The following is a 15,888-nucleotide window of genomic DNA, read 5'->3' as shown; positions in this document are numbered from 1 at the left end:
ACAAATATTAGAAAATGCTTGATTGCCATTTTCTGCTTTAGCAAGGAACTGATGTAGAAAGGATACATCTGCTGACATCCTTCTCTAGCTGTCTTGTGTAATGCATGGAAACCATAGCTCCTTATCCACAACTAAGCCCCACATGCCTTTCCATGGTTTATCCTGGTCACTTCACATGCCCTGGTTCAGTCCACTGACAGCATGTCAACCTCAGTATAATACAAATTGTTCCAACTCTATCTCATCATGCCTCCCCCCTTCTGCATGTTCAGGCCCTAATTATTCAAAATCTTTTTACTCCTTCCTTTTAGCTCCAACTTGGTCTCTCTCTCAGCTCACAAGGTTCCAACCATTGCCAAATCAACTCCCAGGTAACTAAAGCACTCCACTTCCTCCAAGTTCTTAATAATTTAAAATCTTTCTTCCTAGGTCAACATAAATGAAAATGAATTTGAACTCTAATGCTATATATGATCTAAAAGTATAAACTAGAATGTTCCAGGCAATTGAAGCACCTGTGTAAAATATGTAAAAAATATTAGAAAGTGCAACTGCATCAGACCTTTCTGAACTAACAAATAGTTTGCAGTTCTCTACTTTCAAAGTCTGTGCTGTTAGTGCAATATCAGCTGTATCTACCGCTTCCTTTGATCAATGGCTAACTGATTATCCTCCTCCTAGATCATATACTATCTCATTTCTCTCTGCTCAGAACACAGCCATTAAACCATCAAACTTTCCAGGAAAATGCAAAGTTTCTAATACTAGTTCAGATTTCCCGCATTGCAATTAGCATAATAAACAGATGAAGAATGGCCTCCTTTAATCACATCTGCTCTCTTGCTAACAAGAACAATGTACCAAAACCAGAACTCCCCCTCCCCAAAATCATGAGACCTTTCCATGGTTTCCCTTGACCATTTTACATTCTCCAGTTCAGCCCATTTAACAGCATGTATACTAATTCGCTCCAGTTCACTCTATCCCATGCACAACTCACACCTACTTGTTTGCTTGGGCTCCAATCAATTAAAACATTTTTCCATTATGTACATGGTTTCCCCTTCTTGCTCCCACCACTTCTGATGTAAATGCCCTTTTGGTTAGCCTCTCCTGGTGCATTCCCTCACACCCTCTTCAGCCCTAACATACATACTCCTCTTAAAAACACATCTGTTTTTTAGCCCCTTTAGAGCTATTATACACAGGCTTCTTACTACCACACCTCTCTCTTACGCTATCATTTTTTATCCAATGAAACCTCCTCACACTACATTTTCTCCTTAACCATTTAAGTTCCATCACATCCACCCTCTTCCATACCTTTCAGTCTAATGCCCATGCCTCGCATCCATACAACAATGTTAAGATTGCTACACCATAGGATTACTATACCATCAAATATACCCATCTTTGCCTTCACAAACAGTAACTTTCCATACATTCCATAATGTGCCCAGAACCTTCGTCCCTTCATTCATCAATCAACATTAAACAGCCATGATGACATCAAACAATCCTGTCACAAACCCACTTCCATCAGGAATCGATCAATCATTTTCTTTTCTTACAGACCCACTTTCACCTGGAATCAAATGATCATTTTCTTTTTCAACATTAACACATGCTTTACCCTTCTCATAAACACTCCTCACTTCTTCAATTAGGTTATCCTCCCACACCATATTCATGGAATGTCTTCCATAAAGCATCACTATCATACACTTTCTCTAGTTCCATAAATCCCACAAACAAATTCTCATGCCTCTTTAAAAATTTCTCCCACTAATCTGATGCTCTGCGCATACAACAACCCTCTCAATAATCGCTCTCCTATACAACTTGCCTGTTATACGAACAAACATACCTCTGTAATTCAAACATTCATTTTTGTCCTCTTTGCCTTCATATGATGGTATTCTAATGGGATTCTGCCAATCATCTGCCACCTCGACTTGAGCCACTTATACACTGAAAATCCTGAATAACCAGTCAAGAACACCCACTCCCTTTTTTGAAATATTCAACTGTAATCCCATCCACTCCAGACACTTTGCCATATATCATCTTATGCAAGGCATTAGCCACCTCTTTTTTCACTCAGCAACTTGTCATGACTACCATTTCTCACATGCCAACATACGACCTATAATCAATCTCCTTTTCTCCATCATGAGATATATTATTCAATCATTCAGATTATATCTCCCTAGAACAAAATGAGGATGAATTTGATTTCTAATGCTGTCTGTATTATAAAGATACAAACTAGAATGTTCATACCATCAAAGCCCTTTTCTAAATAATATAATAAATATGAGAATATGCAACTGCATCAGACCTTTCTGGGATAACAAATAATTTGCAGTTTTCTACTACCAAAGTCTGTGGTGTTAGCAGCAATAACAGCTGCACCTACTCCTGCTTCCTCTGTTGAAGGCCAAATTGATAACCCTCTTCCTTTACCTAAAACTATCTCATTTCTCTTCGCTTGGCAAATTCCACTAAACTTTCAAAAAAAATTAAAAAGTAATTTAGCTTAAACTTCAATGATGCAAGAACTAACTGTGAGTAAAAACTCATCTGTCTCCTCTGATCAATAACTAGCTGATCAATCTATTCCTTGATCTTCTACTGATTCATTTCTCTGTGTGGTCACACTGGCACTAAACTTTCAAAAAAATACAAAATATCTTAGTTTAAACTTCTTATAATAAAGACCAGTAACTTTCTAACTTTGGTTGAAACATCAATGATTACTGTCTTTCAAGCATCTCCTCAGAAAAAAGAACATACTATAGATTGAAGTATAATGTGAATTAAATACTTTTCATATCTTTGTGATCAGATTTAAATCTAAATCACAAGTAATCTAAGAAGAGAAAAAACACTAACAATTACCATATATAATGAAGACTTCAATCATCAAAGAGAATTCACTAGAGCAAAATGTTAATATAGATGTCTATCAATGCATAATCTATTTACTCACCTCATCATCATGGATGTCTTTGAGAGTGTATGACAACACAGTAATACCCATATTTATCAGGTCACTGGATGCAACTTCAAAAACATTCTGATTGAATTTTTTACGGTCTTTGTAGATCTCCTGTTGAGAGTAAATACAGAGATTAAGTATACAAAGCACTAAGGCATGGATTATCATAATAAATGCACAAACATTAATCAAGTATTCAAAAAGTTACTTATTCCTTGTCAAGTGATTTCCCATTACATGTTTTCTTGTTAAAAAAGGTAAATGTTAAGTTACAACAATTCTGACACTTCAAAATTACCCTTGTCACTATAAGCATCTAAATATGGGGATCTATATGAAAAAAATCATGCGTATCACACACACACACACACACACGAAAAAAGAAAAAAAAGGAATATATAATGCAACAGATATTGGTTCAGTGGGAATAAATGTTGGGCTTGAATAAAAAGGAAGGTTTATATAATACATTGGAAAGTGGGCCTAGCTGTTCTCATCCACTGGGCAGGTAGACAACCAGTCATTATGGTCCTGGTGTGAGTTCTATTGACAGATTAGGTAAAGAACAAGTTCCTAAGTCCCTTTCAAATACGGGTCTCTGTAGCTTGCTCTCTTCTAGATTGTCTTCACACTGATCTTGAATCTCTGTGTCTCAACCTCATTACCTTGCATCTACTTGGGTTATTCAGGCATAAGTCTAGTTCTAACAAAATTGTGTGTAATAACAGTTATAGTGTGTGGTGTGCATGTAACTTTTAATAAACATTTTCATTCGCTGTTATGTGAGTGTACAGCAGAAACTTATCAAAACATTAAATATGAATGAATGTTTGCTTACAATTGTATGGCCATGTACAATGTCTGGCAAAGGTCTAACATTATCAAGTTCAAGGTATATGTAAAGGAGACGTCTAAAATCAGGTGGACATATCGAGTATGTAAATTGTGAAGGGTGAAGTCTCATACATTTGAACCTGTACAACAAAGACTGACTGTGTGTAGTACAGGCATCATTTCTGAGTAGAGGGTACATGGAGATGCAAGTCTCAACTGATGAAACAATCAAGCCATGTGAATAATCATGAAACCCCATCAGAAGTGTGGAAGGATTCACTTGGTCACACTCTATGAAAATTGAAATATATATGAATGATATGCAAGTATATGTACACTTTACCAGTCCTTTGTAACTATGAGGAGAATTCAGATATATAATTACATAATGTAATCTTTTAGAGAAACAATGTTTATCATAAAATACTGTCTCCAACTGTTGTTTCCTTTCTCAAGCAATATTCCTGATATAGAATACCTGCCATGCATTCTCAAGTGGTACATTATCATTCACATAACATTTTCCTTTTACTTATTTCTAACTTTACCTTTTCTGTCTTGACTTTATATATTCCTTTTTTTTATACTTGTTAGCTGTTTCCTGTGTCAGTGAGGTAGCACCAGGAAACAGAAGAGACGAAGAAAGACACATCCACTCACATACGCATATATATACATATACCCCTGGGATAGCGTAGAAAGAATACTTCCCACATATTCCCTGCATGTTGTAGAAGGCGACTAAATGGGGAGGGAGCATGGGGCTGGAAATCCTACCCTACTGTTTTTAATTTTCCAAAAGAGGGAACAGAGAATGGGGCTAAGTGAGGATATTCCCTCTATGGCTACATTTGTTCACACTCGGTCTCTAGCTGTCATGTGTAAAGCACCAAAACCACAGCTCTCTTTCCACATCCAGGCCCCACAAAACTTTCCATGGTTTACCCCAGATGCTTCACATGCCCTAGTTCAAGTCACTGACAGCGTGTTGACACTGGTATACCACACTGATCCAATTCACTCTATTCCTTGCACGCCTTTCACCCTCCTGTATGTTCAGGTCACGATCGCTCAAAATCTTTTTCACTCCATCCTTCCACCTCCAATTTGGTCTCCCACTTCTCGTTCCCTCTATCTCTGACACATATATCCTCTTTGTCAATCTTTCCTCACTCATTCTCTCCATGTGACCAAACCATTTCAATACACCCTCTTCTGCTCTCTCAACCACACTCTTTTTATTACCACACATCTCTCTTACCCTTTCATTAATTACTTGATCAAACCACCTCACACCACATACTGTCCTCAAACATTTCATTGCCAAAACATCCACCTTCCTCAGCACAACCCTATCTATAGCCCATGCCTCGCAACCATATAACACTGTTGGAGCCATTATTCCTTCAAACATACCAATTTTTGCTCTTTGAGATAAAATTCTCCCCTTCCACACATTCTTCATTGCTCCCAGTACCTTCGCCCCCTCCCCCATCCTGTGACTCACTTCCGCTTCCATAGTTCCAGATATCTAAAACACTTCACTTCCTCCAGTTTTTCTCCATTCAAACTTATCTCACAATTTACTTGTCCCTTAACCCTACTGAACCTAAAAACCTTGTTCTTATTCATATTTACTCTCAGCTTTCTTCTTTCACACACTTAACCAAACACAGTCACCAACTTCTGCAGTTTCTCACCCGAATCAGCCATCAGTGCTGTAACATCAGCAAACAACAACTTACTCACTTCCCAAGCCCTCTCACTCACAATAGAGTGCATACTTGCCCCTCAGGGATATATTTTTTTTTTTTTTGCTTTGTCGCTGTCTCCCGCGTTTGCGAGGTAGCGCAAGGAAACAGACGAAAGAAATGGCCCAACCCACCCCCATACACATGTATATATATACACGTCCACACATGCAAATATACATACCTACACAGCTTTCCATGGTTTACCCCAGATGCTTCACATGCCCTGATTCAATCCACTAACAGCACGTCAACCCTGGTATACCACATTGATCCAATTCACTCTATTCCTTGCCCTCCTTTCACCCTCCTGCATGTTCAGGCCCCGATCACACAAAATCTTTTTCACTCCATCTTTCTACCTCCAATTTGGTCGCCCACTTCTCCTCGTTCCCTCCACCTCCGACACATATATCCTCTTGGTCAATCTTTCCTCACTCATTCTCTCCATGTGCCCAAACCATTTCAAAACACCCTCTTCTGCTCTCTCAACCACGCTCTTTTTATTTCCACACATCTCTCTTACCCTTACGTTACTTACTCGATCAAACCACCTCACACCACACATTGTCCTCAAACATCTCATTTCCAGCACATCCATCCTCCTGCGCACAACTCTATCCATAGCCCACGCCTCGCAACCATACAATATTGTTGGAACCACTATTCCTTCAAACATACCCATTTTTGCTTTCCGAGATAATGTTCTCGACTTCCACACATTCTTCAAGGCTCCCAGGATTTTCGCCCCCTCCCCCACCCTATGATCCACTTCCGCTTCCATGGTTCCATCCGCTGCCAGATCCACTCCCAGATATCTAAAACACTTTACTTCCTCCAGTTTTTCTCCATTCACACTTACCTCCCAATTGACTTGACCCTCAACCCTACTGTACCTAATAACCTTGCTCTTATTCACATTTTCTCTTAACTTTCTTCTTTCACACACTTTACCAAACTCAGTCACCAGCTTCTGCAGTTTCTCACATGAATCAGCCACCAGCGCTGTATCATCAGCGAACAACAACTGACTCACTTCCCAAGCTCTCTCATCCCCAACAGACTTCATACTTGCCCCTCTTTCCAAAACTCTTGCATTTACCTCCCTAACAACCCCATCCATAAACAAATTAAACAACCATGGAGACATCACACACCCCTGCCGCAAACCTACATTCACTGAGAACCAATCACTTTCCTCTCTTCCTACACGTACACATGCCTTACATCCTCGATAAAAACTTTTCACTGCTTCTAACAACTTGCCTCCCACACCATATATTCTGAATACCTTCCACAGAGCATCTCTATCAACTCTATCATATGCCTTCTCCAGATCCATAAATGCTACATACAAATCCATTTGCTTTTCTAAGTATTTCTCACATACATTCTTCAAAGCAAACACCTGATCCACACATCCTCTACCACTTCTGAAACCACACTGCTCTTCCCCAATCTGATGCTCTGTACATGCCTTCACCCTCTCAATCAATACCCTCCCATATAATTTTCCAGGAATACTCAACAAACTTATACCTCTGTAATTTGAGCACTCACTCTTATCCCCTTTTGCCTTTGTACAATGGCACTATGCACGCATTTTGCCAATCCTCAGGCACCTCACCATGAGTCATACATACATTAAATAACCTTACCAACCAGTCAATAATACAGTCACCCCCTTTTTTAATAAATTCCACTGCAATGCCATCCAAACCTGCTGCCTTGCCGGCTTTCATCTTCCGCAAAGCTTTTACTACCTCTTCTCTGTTTACCAAATCATTTTCCCTAACCCTCTCACTTTGCACACCACCTCGACCAAAACACCCTATATCTGCCACTCTATCATCAAACACATTCAACAAACCTTCAAAATACTCACTCCATCTCCTTCTCACATCACCACTACTTGTTATCACCTCCCCGTTTGCGCCCTTCACTGAAGTTCCCATTTGCTCCCTTGTCTTACGCACTTTATTTACCTCCTTCCAGAACATCTTTTTATTCTCCCTAAAATTTAATGATACTCTCTCATCCCAACTCTCATTTGCCCTCTTTTTCACCTCTTGCACCTTTCTCTTGACCTCCTGTCTCTTTCTTTTATACATCTCCCACTCAATTGCATTTTTTCCCTGCAAAAATCGTCCAAATGCCTCTCTCTTCTCTTTCACTAATAATCTTACTTCTTCATCCCACCACTCACTACCCTTTCTAATCAACCCACCTCCCACTCTTCTCATGCCACAAGCATCTTTTGCGCAATCCATCACTGATTCCCTAAATACATCCCATTCCAACCCCCACTCCCCTTACTTCCATTGTTCTCACCTTTTTCCAGTCTGTACTCAGTCTCTCCTGGTACTTCCTCACACAAGTCTCCTTCCCAAGCTCACTTACTCTCACCACCCTCTTCACCCCAACATTCACTCTTCTTTTCTGAAAACCCATACAAATCTTCACCTTAGCCTCCACAAGATAATGATCAGACATCCCTTCAGTTTCACCTCTCAGCACAACATCCAAAAGTCTCTCTTTCGTGCGCCTGTCAATTATCACGTAATCCAATAACGCTCTCTGGCCATCTCTCCTACTTACATACGTATACTTATGTATATCTCACTTTCTAAACCAGGTATTCCCAATCACCAGTCCTTTTTCAGCAAATAAATCTACAAGCTCTTCACCATTTCCATTTACAACACTGAACACCCCATGTATACCAATTATTCCCTCAACTGCCACATTACTCACCTTTGCATTCAAATCACCCATCACTATAACCCGGTCTCGTGCATCAAAACCACTAACACACTCATTCAGCTTCTCCCAAAACACTTGCCTCTCATGATCTTTCTTCTCATGCCTAGGTGCATATGCACCAATAATCACCCATCTCTCTCCGTCAACTTTCAGTTTTACCCATATTAATTGAGAATTTACTTTCTTACATTCTATCACATACTCCCACAACTCCTGTTTCAGGAGTAATGCTACTCCTTCCCTTACTCTTGTCCTCTCACTAACCCCTGACTTTACTCCCAAGACATTCCCAAACCACTCTTCCCCTTTACCCTTGAGCTTCGTTTCACTAAGAGCCAAAACATCCAGGTTCCTTTCCTCAAACATACTACCTATCTCTCCTTTTTTCACATCTTGGTTACATCCATACACATTTAGACATATATATCCCTCAGGGATATATATATATATATATATATATATATATAGGGATAGGGGAGAAAGAATGCTTCCAACGTATTCCCTGAGTGTCGTAGAAGGCGACTAAAAGGGGAGGGAGCAGGGGGCTGGAAATCCTCCCCCTCATTATTTTTTTTTAATTTTCCAAAAGATGGAACAGAGAACGAGGCCAGGTGAGGATATTCCCTCAAAGGGCCAGTTCTCTGTTCTTAACGCTACCTCGCTAACGCGGGAAATGGCGAATAGATTGAAAGAAAAGAAAAGATATATATATATATACATATATATATATATATATATATATATATATATATATATATATATATATATATATATATATATGTATATATATATATATATATATATATATATATATATATATATATATATATACATATATATATATATATATATATATATATATATATATATATATATATATAAATAAATATATATATATATTTTTTTTTTACTTTGTCGCTGTCTCCCGCGTTTGCGAGGTAGCGCAAGGAAACAGACGAAAGAAATGGCCCAACCCATCCCCATACACATGTATATATATACACGTCCACACATGCAAATATACATACCTACACAGCTTTCCATGGTTTACCCCAGACGCTTCACATGCCCTGATTCAATCCACTGACAGCACGTCAACCCCGGTATACCACATCGATCCAATTCACTCTATTCCTTGCCCTCCATTCACCCTCCTGCATGTTCAGGCCCCGATCACACAAAATCTTTTTCACTCCATCTTTCCACCTCCAATTTGGTCTCCCACTTCTCCTCGTTCCCTCCACCTCCGACACATACATCCTCTTGGTCAATCTTTCCTCACTCATTCTCTCCATGTGCCCAAACCATTTCAAAACACCCTCTTCTGCTCTCTCAACCACGCTCTTTTTATTTCCACACATCTCTCTTACCCTTACGTTACTCGATCAAACCACCTCACACCACACATTGTCCTCAAAAATCTCATTTCCAGCATATCCATCCTCCTGCGCACAAATCTATCCATAGCCCACACCTCGCAACCATACAACATTGTTGGAACGACTATTCCTTCAAACATACCCATTTTTGCTTTCCGAGATAATGTTCTCGACTTCCACACATTCTTCAAGGCTCCCAGGATTTTGGCCCCCTCCCCCACCCTATGATCCACTTCCACTTCCATGGTTCCATCCGCTGCCAGATCCACTCCCAGATATCTAAAACACTTTACTTCCTCCAGTTTTTCTCCATTCAAACTTACCTCCCAACTGACTTGACCCTCAACCCTACTGTACCTAATAACCTTGCTCTTACTCACATTTACTCTAAACTTTCTTTTTTCACACACTTTACCAAACTCAGTCACCAGCTTCTGCAGTTTCTCACATGAATCAGCCACCAGCGCTGTATCATCAGCGAACAACAACTGACTCACTTCCCAAGCTCTCTCATCCACAACAGACTTCATACTTGCCCCTCTTTCCAAAACTCTTGAATTCACCTCCCTAACAACCCCAACCATAAACAAATTAAAAAACCATGGAGACATCACACACCCCTGCCGCAAACCTACATTCACTGAGAAACAATCACTTTCCTCTCTTCCTACACGTACACATGCCTATATATAGACAATGGAAGTAAGGGGAGTGGGGGAGGAATGGGATGTATTTAGGGAATCAGTGATGGATTGCGCAAAAGATGCTTGTGGCATGAGAAGAGTGGGAGGTGGGCTGTTTAGAAAGGGTAGTGAGTGGTGGGATGAAGAAGTAAGAGTATTAGTGAAAGAGAAGAGAGAGGCATTTGGACGATTTTTGCAGGGAAAAAATGCAATTGAGTGGGAGAAGTATAAAAGAAAGAGACAGGAGGTCAAGAGAAAGGTGCAAGAGGTGAAAAAAAGGGCAAATGAGAGTTGGGGTGAGAGACTATCAGTAAATTTTAGGGAGAATAAAAAGATGTTCTGGAAGGAGGTAAATAGGGTGCGTAAGACAAGGGAGCAAATAGGAACTTCAGTGAAGGGCGTAAATGGGGAGGTGATAACAAGTAGCGGTGATGTGAGAAGGAGATGGAATGAGTATTTTGAAGGTTTGTTGAATGTGTCTGATGACAGAGTGGCAGATATAGGGTGTTTTGGTCGAGGTGGTGTGCAAAGTGAGAGGGTTAGGGAAAATGATTTGGTAAACAGAGAAGAGGTAGTAAAAGCTTTGCGGAAGATGAAAGCCGGCAAGGCAGCAGGTTTGGATGGTATTGCAGTGGAATTTATTAAAAAAGGGGGTGACTGTATTGTTGACTGGTTGGTAAGGTTATTTAATGTATGTATGACTCATGGTGAGGTGCCTGAGGATTGGCGGAATGCGTGCATAGTGCCATTGTACAAAGGCAAAGGGGATAAGAGTGAGTGCTCAAATTACAGAGGTATAAGTTTGTTGAGTATTCCTGGTAAATTATATGGGAGGGTATTGATTGAGAGGGTGAAGACATGTACAGAGCATCAGATTGGGGAAGAGCAGTGCGGTTTCAGAAGTGGTAGAGGATGTGTGGATCAGGTGTTTGCTTTGAAGAATGTATGTGAGAAATACTTAGAAAAGCAAATGGATTTGTATGTAGCATTTATGGATCTGGAGAAGGCATATGATAGAGTTGATAGAGATGCTCTGTGGAAGGTATTAAGAATATATGGTGTTGGAGGCAAGTTGTTAGAAGCAGTGAAAAGTTTTTATCGAGGATGTAAGGCATGTGTACGTGTAGGAAGAGAGGAAAGTGATTGGTTCTCAGTGAATGTAGGTTTGCGGCAGGGGTGTGTGATGTCTCCATGGTTGTTTAATTTGTTTATGGATGGGGTTGTAAGGGAGGTAAATGCAAGAGTCCTGGAAAGAGGGGCAAGTATGAAGTCTGTTGGGGATGAGAGAGCTTGGGAAGTGAGTCAGTTGTTGTTCGCTGATGATACAGCGCTGGTGGCTGATTCACGTGAGAAACTGCAGAAGCTGGTGACTGAGTTTGGTAAAGTGTGTGGAAGAAGAAAGTTGAGAGTAAATGTGAATAAGAGCAAGGTTATTAGGTACAGTAGGGGTGAGGGTCAAGTCAATTGGGAGGTGAGTTTGAATGGGGAAAAACTGGAGGAAGTGAAGTGTTTTAGATATCTGGGAGTGGATCTGTCAGCGGATGGAACCATGGAAGCGGAAGTGGATCATAGGGTGGGGGAGGGGGCGAAAATTTTGGGAGCCTTGAAAAATGTGTGGAAGTCGAGAACATTATCTCGGAAAGCAAAAATGGGTATGTTTGAGGGAATAGTGGTTCCAACAATGTTGTATGGTTGCGAGGCGTGGGCTATGGATAGAGATGTGCGCAGGAGGATGGATGTGCTGGAAATGAGATGTTTGAGGACAATGTGTGGTGTGAGGTGGTTTGATCGAGTAAGTAACGTAAGGGTAAGAGAGATGTGTGGAAATAAAAAGAGCGTGGTTGAGAGAGCAGAAGAGGGTGTTTTGAAATGGTTTGGGCACCTGGAGAGAATGAGTGAGGAGAGATTGACCAAGAGGATATATGTGTCGGAGGTGGAGGGAACGAGGAGAAGAGGGAGACCAAATTGGAGGTGGAAAGATGGAGTGAAAAAGATTTTGTGTGATCGGGGCCTGAACATGCAGGAGGGTGAAAGGAGGGCAAGGAATAGAGTGAATTGGAGTCATGTGGTATACAGGGGTTGACGTGCTGTCAGTGGATTGAATCAAGGCATGTGAAGCGTCTGGGGTAAACCATGGAAAGCTGTGTAGGTATGTATATTTGCGTGTGTGGACGTGTGTATGTACATGTGTATGGGGGGGGGGGTTGGGCCATTTCTTTCGTCTGTTTCCTTGCGCTACCTCGCAAACGCGGGAGACAGCGACAAAGTATAAAAAAAAAAAAAAAAAAAAAAAAAAATATATATATATATATATATATATATATATATATAGGGGAGAAAGAATACTTCCCATGTATTCCCTGCATGTCGTAGAAGGCGACTAAAAGGGGAGGGAGCGGGAAGATGGAAATCCTCTCCTCTCGTTTTTTTTCTTTAATTTTCCAAAAGAAGGAAGAGAGAAGGGGGCCAGGTGAGGATATTCCCTCAAAGCCCCAGTCCTCTGTTCTTAACGCTACCTCGCTAACTAACTTTTGAAACAAAATGTTTTTTGAGCTAAAAAATGCCCTGAACTATTACCTGCAATTTTTGGTATTTTTCTCAGAAAAATAGATTTTCTTTAAACCCATATCATAAGGAGTATTTTTCATGCTAAATCTAAATATGTCATGAAAATATTGCTAGGTTGTCTTTATGACCTTTAATTATGCTGTTAATTAAAGTTTCAAACTATTTCATGATTCTCATCGTCTTTACTGGGAATGTATGAGTATCTTGGAGCATTATGATATAATTTCAATGATTATTTCAAGTATAGAAGTGTTTCAATATGTTATGTTTCTATTTTGAAACAAAAATTTTTTTGAGCTAAAATAAACCCTGAACTATTACCTGCAATTTTTGGTATTTTTCATAGAAAATTAAATTTTCTTTAAACCCACATTATAAGGAGTAGTTTTCATGCTTAATCTAAAGATGTTATGTCATGAAAATATCATTAGGTTGTCTTTATGACCCTTGATTAAGCTGTTAATTGAAGCCAATTTTAAAATATTTGATAATTAGCATCATCTTTACTGAGAATATATCAGTATCTTGGAGCATTATGATATATTTTCCATGATTATTTCATGTATGGAAGTGTTTCAATATGTTAAATTTCACTTTTGAAACAAAAAGTTTTTTGAGCTAAAAAATGCCCTGAATTTTTGGCATTTTTCTTAGAAAAATAGATTTCCTTTAAACCCATATCATAAGGAGTATTTTTCATGCTAAATCTAAATATGTCATGAAAATATTGCTAGGTTGTCTTTATGACCTTTAATTATGCTGTTAATTAAAGTAAGTTTTAAAATATTTCATGATTCGCATCATCTTTACTGGGAATGTATGAGTATCTTGGAGCATTATGATATAATTTCAATGATTATTTCAAATATAGAAGTGTTTCAATATTTTATGTTTCTAATTTGAAACAAAAATTATTTTGAGCTAAAATAAACCCTGAACTATTACCTGCAATTTTTGGTATTTTTCTCAGAAAATTAAATTTTCTTTAAACCCACATTATAAGGAGTACTTTTCATGCTTAATCTAAATATGTCATGAAAATATCATTAGGTTGTCTTTATGACCCTTGATTAAGCTGTTAATTAAAGCCAATTTTAAAATATTTGATAATTAGCATCATCTTTACTGAGAATATATCAGTATCTTGGAGCATTATGATATATTTTCCATGATTATTTCATGTATGGAAGTGTTTCAATATATTAAATTTCACTTTTGAAACAAAAAGTTTTTTGAGCTAAAAAATGCCCTGAACTATTACCTGCAATTTTTGGTATTTTTCTCAGAAAAATAGATTTTCTTTAAACCCATATCATAATGAGTATTTTTCATGCTAAATCTAAATATGTCATGAAAATATTGCTAGGTTGTCTTTATGACCTTTAATTATGCTGTTAATTAAAGTAAGTTTCAAACTATTTCATGATTCGCATCGTCTTTACTGGTAATGTATGAGTATCTTGGAGAATTATGATAGAATTTCAATGATTCTTTCAAGTATAGAAGTGTTTCAATATGTTATGTTTCTATTTTGAAACAAAAATTTTTTTGAGCTAAAATAAACCCTGAACCTGCAATTTTTGGTATTTTTCATAGAAATTAAATTTTCTTTAAACCCACATTATAAGTAGTAGCTTTCATGCTTAATCTAAATATGTCATGAAAATATCATTAGGTTGTCTTTATGACCTTTGATAAAGCTATTAACTGAAGCCAATTTTAAAATATTTGATAATTAGCATAATCTTTACTGAGAATATATCAGTATCTTGGAGCATTATGATACATTTTCCATTATTATTTCATGTATGGAAGTGTTTCAATATATCAAATTTCACTTTTGAAACAAAAAGTTTTTTGAGCTAAAAAATGCCCTGAAATATTACTTGCAATTTTTGGAATTTTTCTCAGAAAAATAGATTTTCTTTAAACCCATATCATAATGAGTATTTTTCATGCTAAACCTAAATATGTCATGAAAATATTGATAGGTTGTCTTTATGACCTTTAATTATGCTGTTACTTAAAGTAAGTTTTAAAATATTTCATGATACGCATCGTCTTTACTGGGAATGTATGAGTATCTTGGAGCATTATGATATAATTTCAATGATTATTTCAAGTATAGAAGTGTTTCAATATGTTAAGTTTCTAATTTGAAACAAAAATTACTTTGAACTAAAATAAACCCTGCAATTTTTGGTATTTTTCTCAGAAAATTAAATTTTCTTTAAACCCACATTATAAGGAGTACTTTTCATGCTTAATCTAAATATGTCATGAAAATATCATTAGGTTGTCTTTATGACCCTTGATTAAGCTGTTAATTGAAGCCAATTTTAAAATATTTGATAATTAGCATCATCTTTACTGAGAATATATCAGTATCTTGGAGCATTATGATATATTTTATGTATGGAAGCGTTTCAATATATTAAATTTCACTTTTGAAACAAAAAGTTTTTTGAGCTAAAAAATGCCCTGAACTATTACCTGCAATTTTTGATATTTTTCTCAGAAAAATAGATTTTCTTTAAACCCATATCATAATGAGTATTTTTCATGCTAAATCTAAATATGTCATGAAAATATTGCTAGGTTGTCTTTATGACCTTTAATTATGCTGTTAATTAAAGTAAGTTTCAAACTATTTCATGATTCGCATCGTCTTTACTGGTAATGTATGAGTATCTTGGAGCATTATGATAGAATTTCAATGATTATTTCAAGTATAGAAGTGTTTCAATATGTTATGTTTCTATTTTGAAACAAAAATTTTTTTGAGCTAAAATAAACCCTGATACCTGCAATTTTTGGTATTTTTCATAGAAAATTAAATTTTCTTTAAACCCACATTATAAGAGTAGTTTTCATGCTTAATCTAAATATGTCATGAAAATATCATTAGG

The 15,888-nt window shown here is 37.7% G+C and overlaps 1 protein-coding gene across 8 annotated transcripts in view; it reads right to left on the bottom strand.

The window, feature by feature from the left end:
- Flo1 (flotillin-1) overlaps positions 1–15,888 on the bottom strand; it is a 235,098-nt gene that overhangs the window by 136,552 nt on the left and 82,658 nt on the right. For all 8 annotated transcript variants that reach the window (XM_071663590.1, XM_071663594.1, XM_071663589.1 and 5 more), the window contains one exon: positions 2,993–3,112. In XM_071663590.1, the coding sequence (XP_071519691.1) occupies positions 2,993–3,112 (120 nt within the window). The remainder of the gene's footprint in view (positions 1–2,992; positions 3,113–15,888) is intronic.

Source organism: Panulirus ornatus, chromosome 7 (genome assembly GCF_036320965.1).
Source record: "Panulirus ornatus isolate Po-2019 chromosome 7, ASM3632096v1, whole genome shotgun sequence".
NCBI classification, from domain to species: domain Eukaryota; kingdom Metazoa; phylum Arthropoda; class Malacostraca; order Decapoda; family Palinuridae; genus Panulirus; species Panulirus ornatus.
The sequence above is the reverse complement of the archived record's forward strand: the minus strand, read 5'-3'. Positions and strand labels throughout refer to the sequence as shown.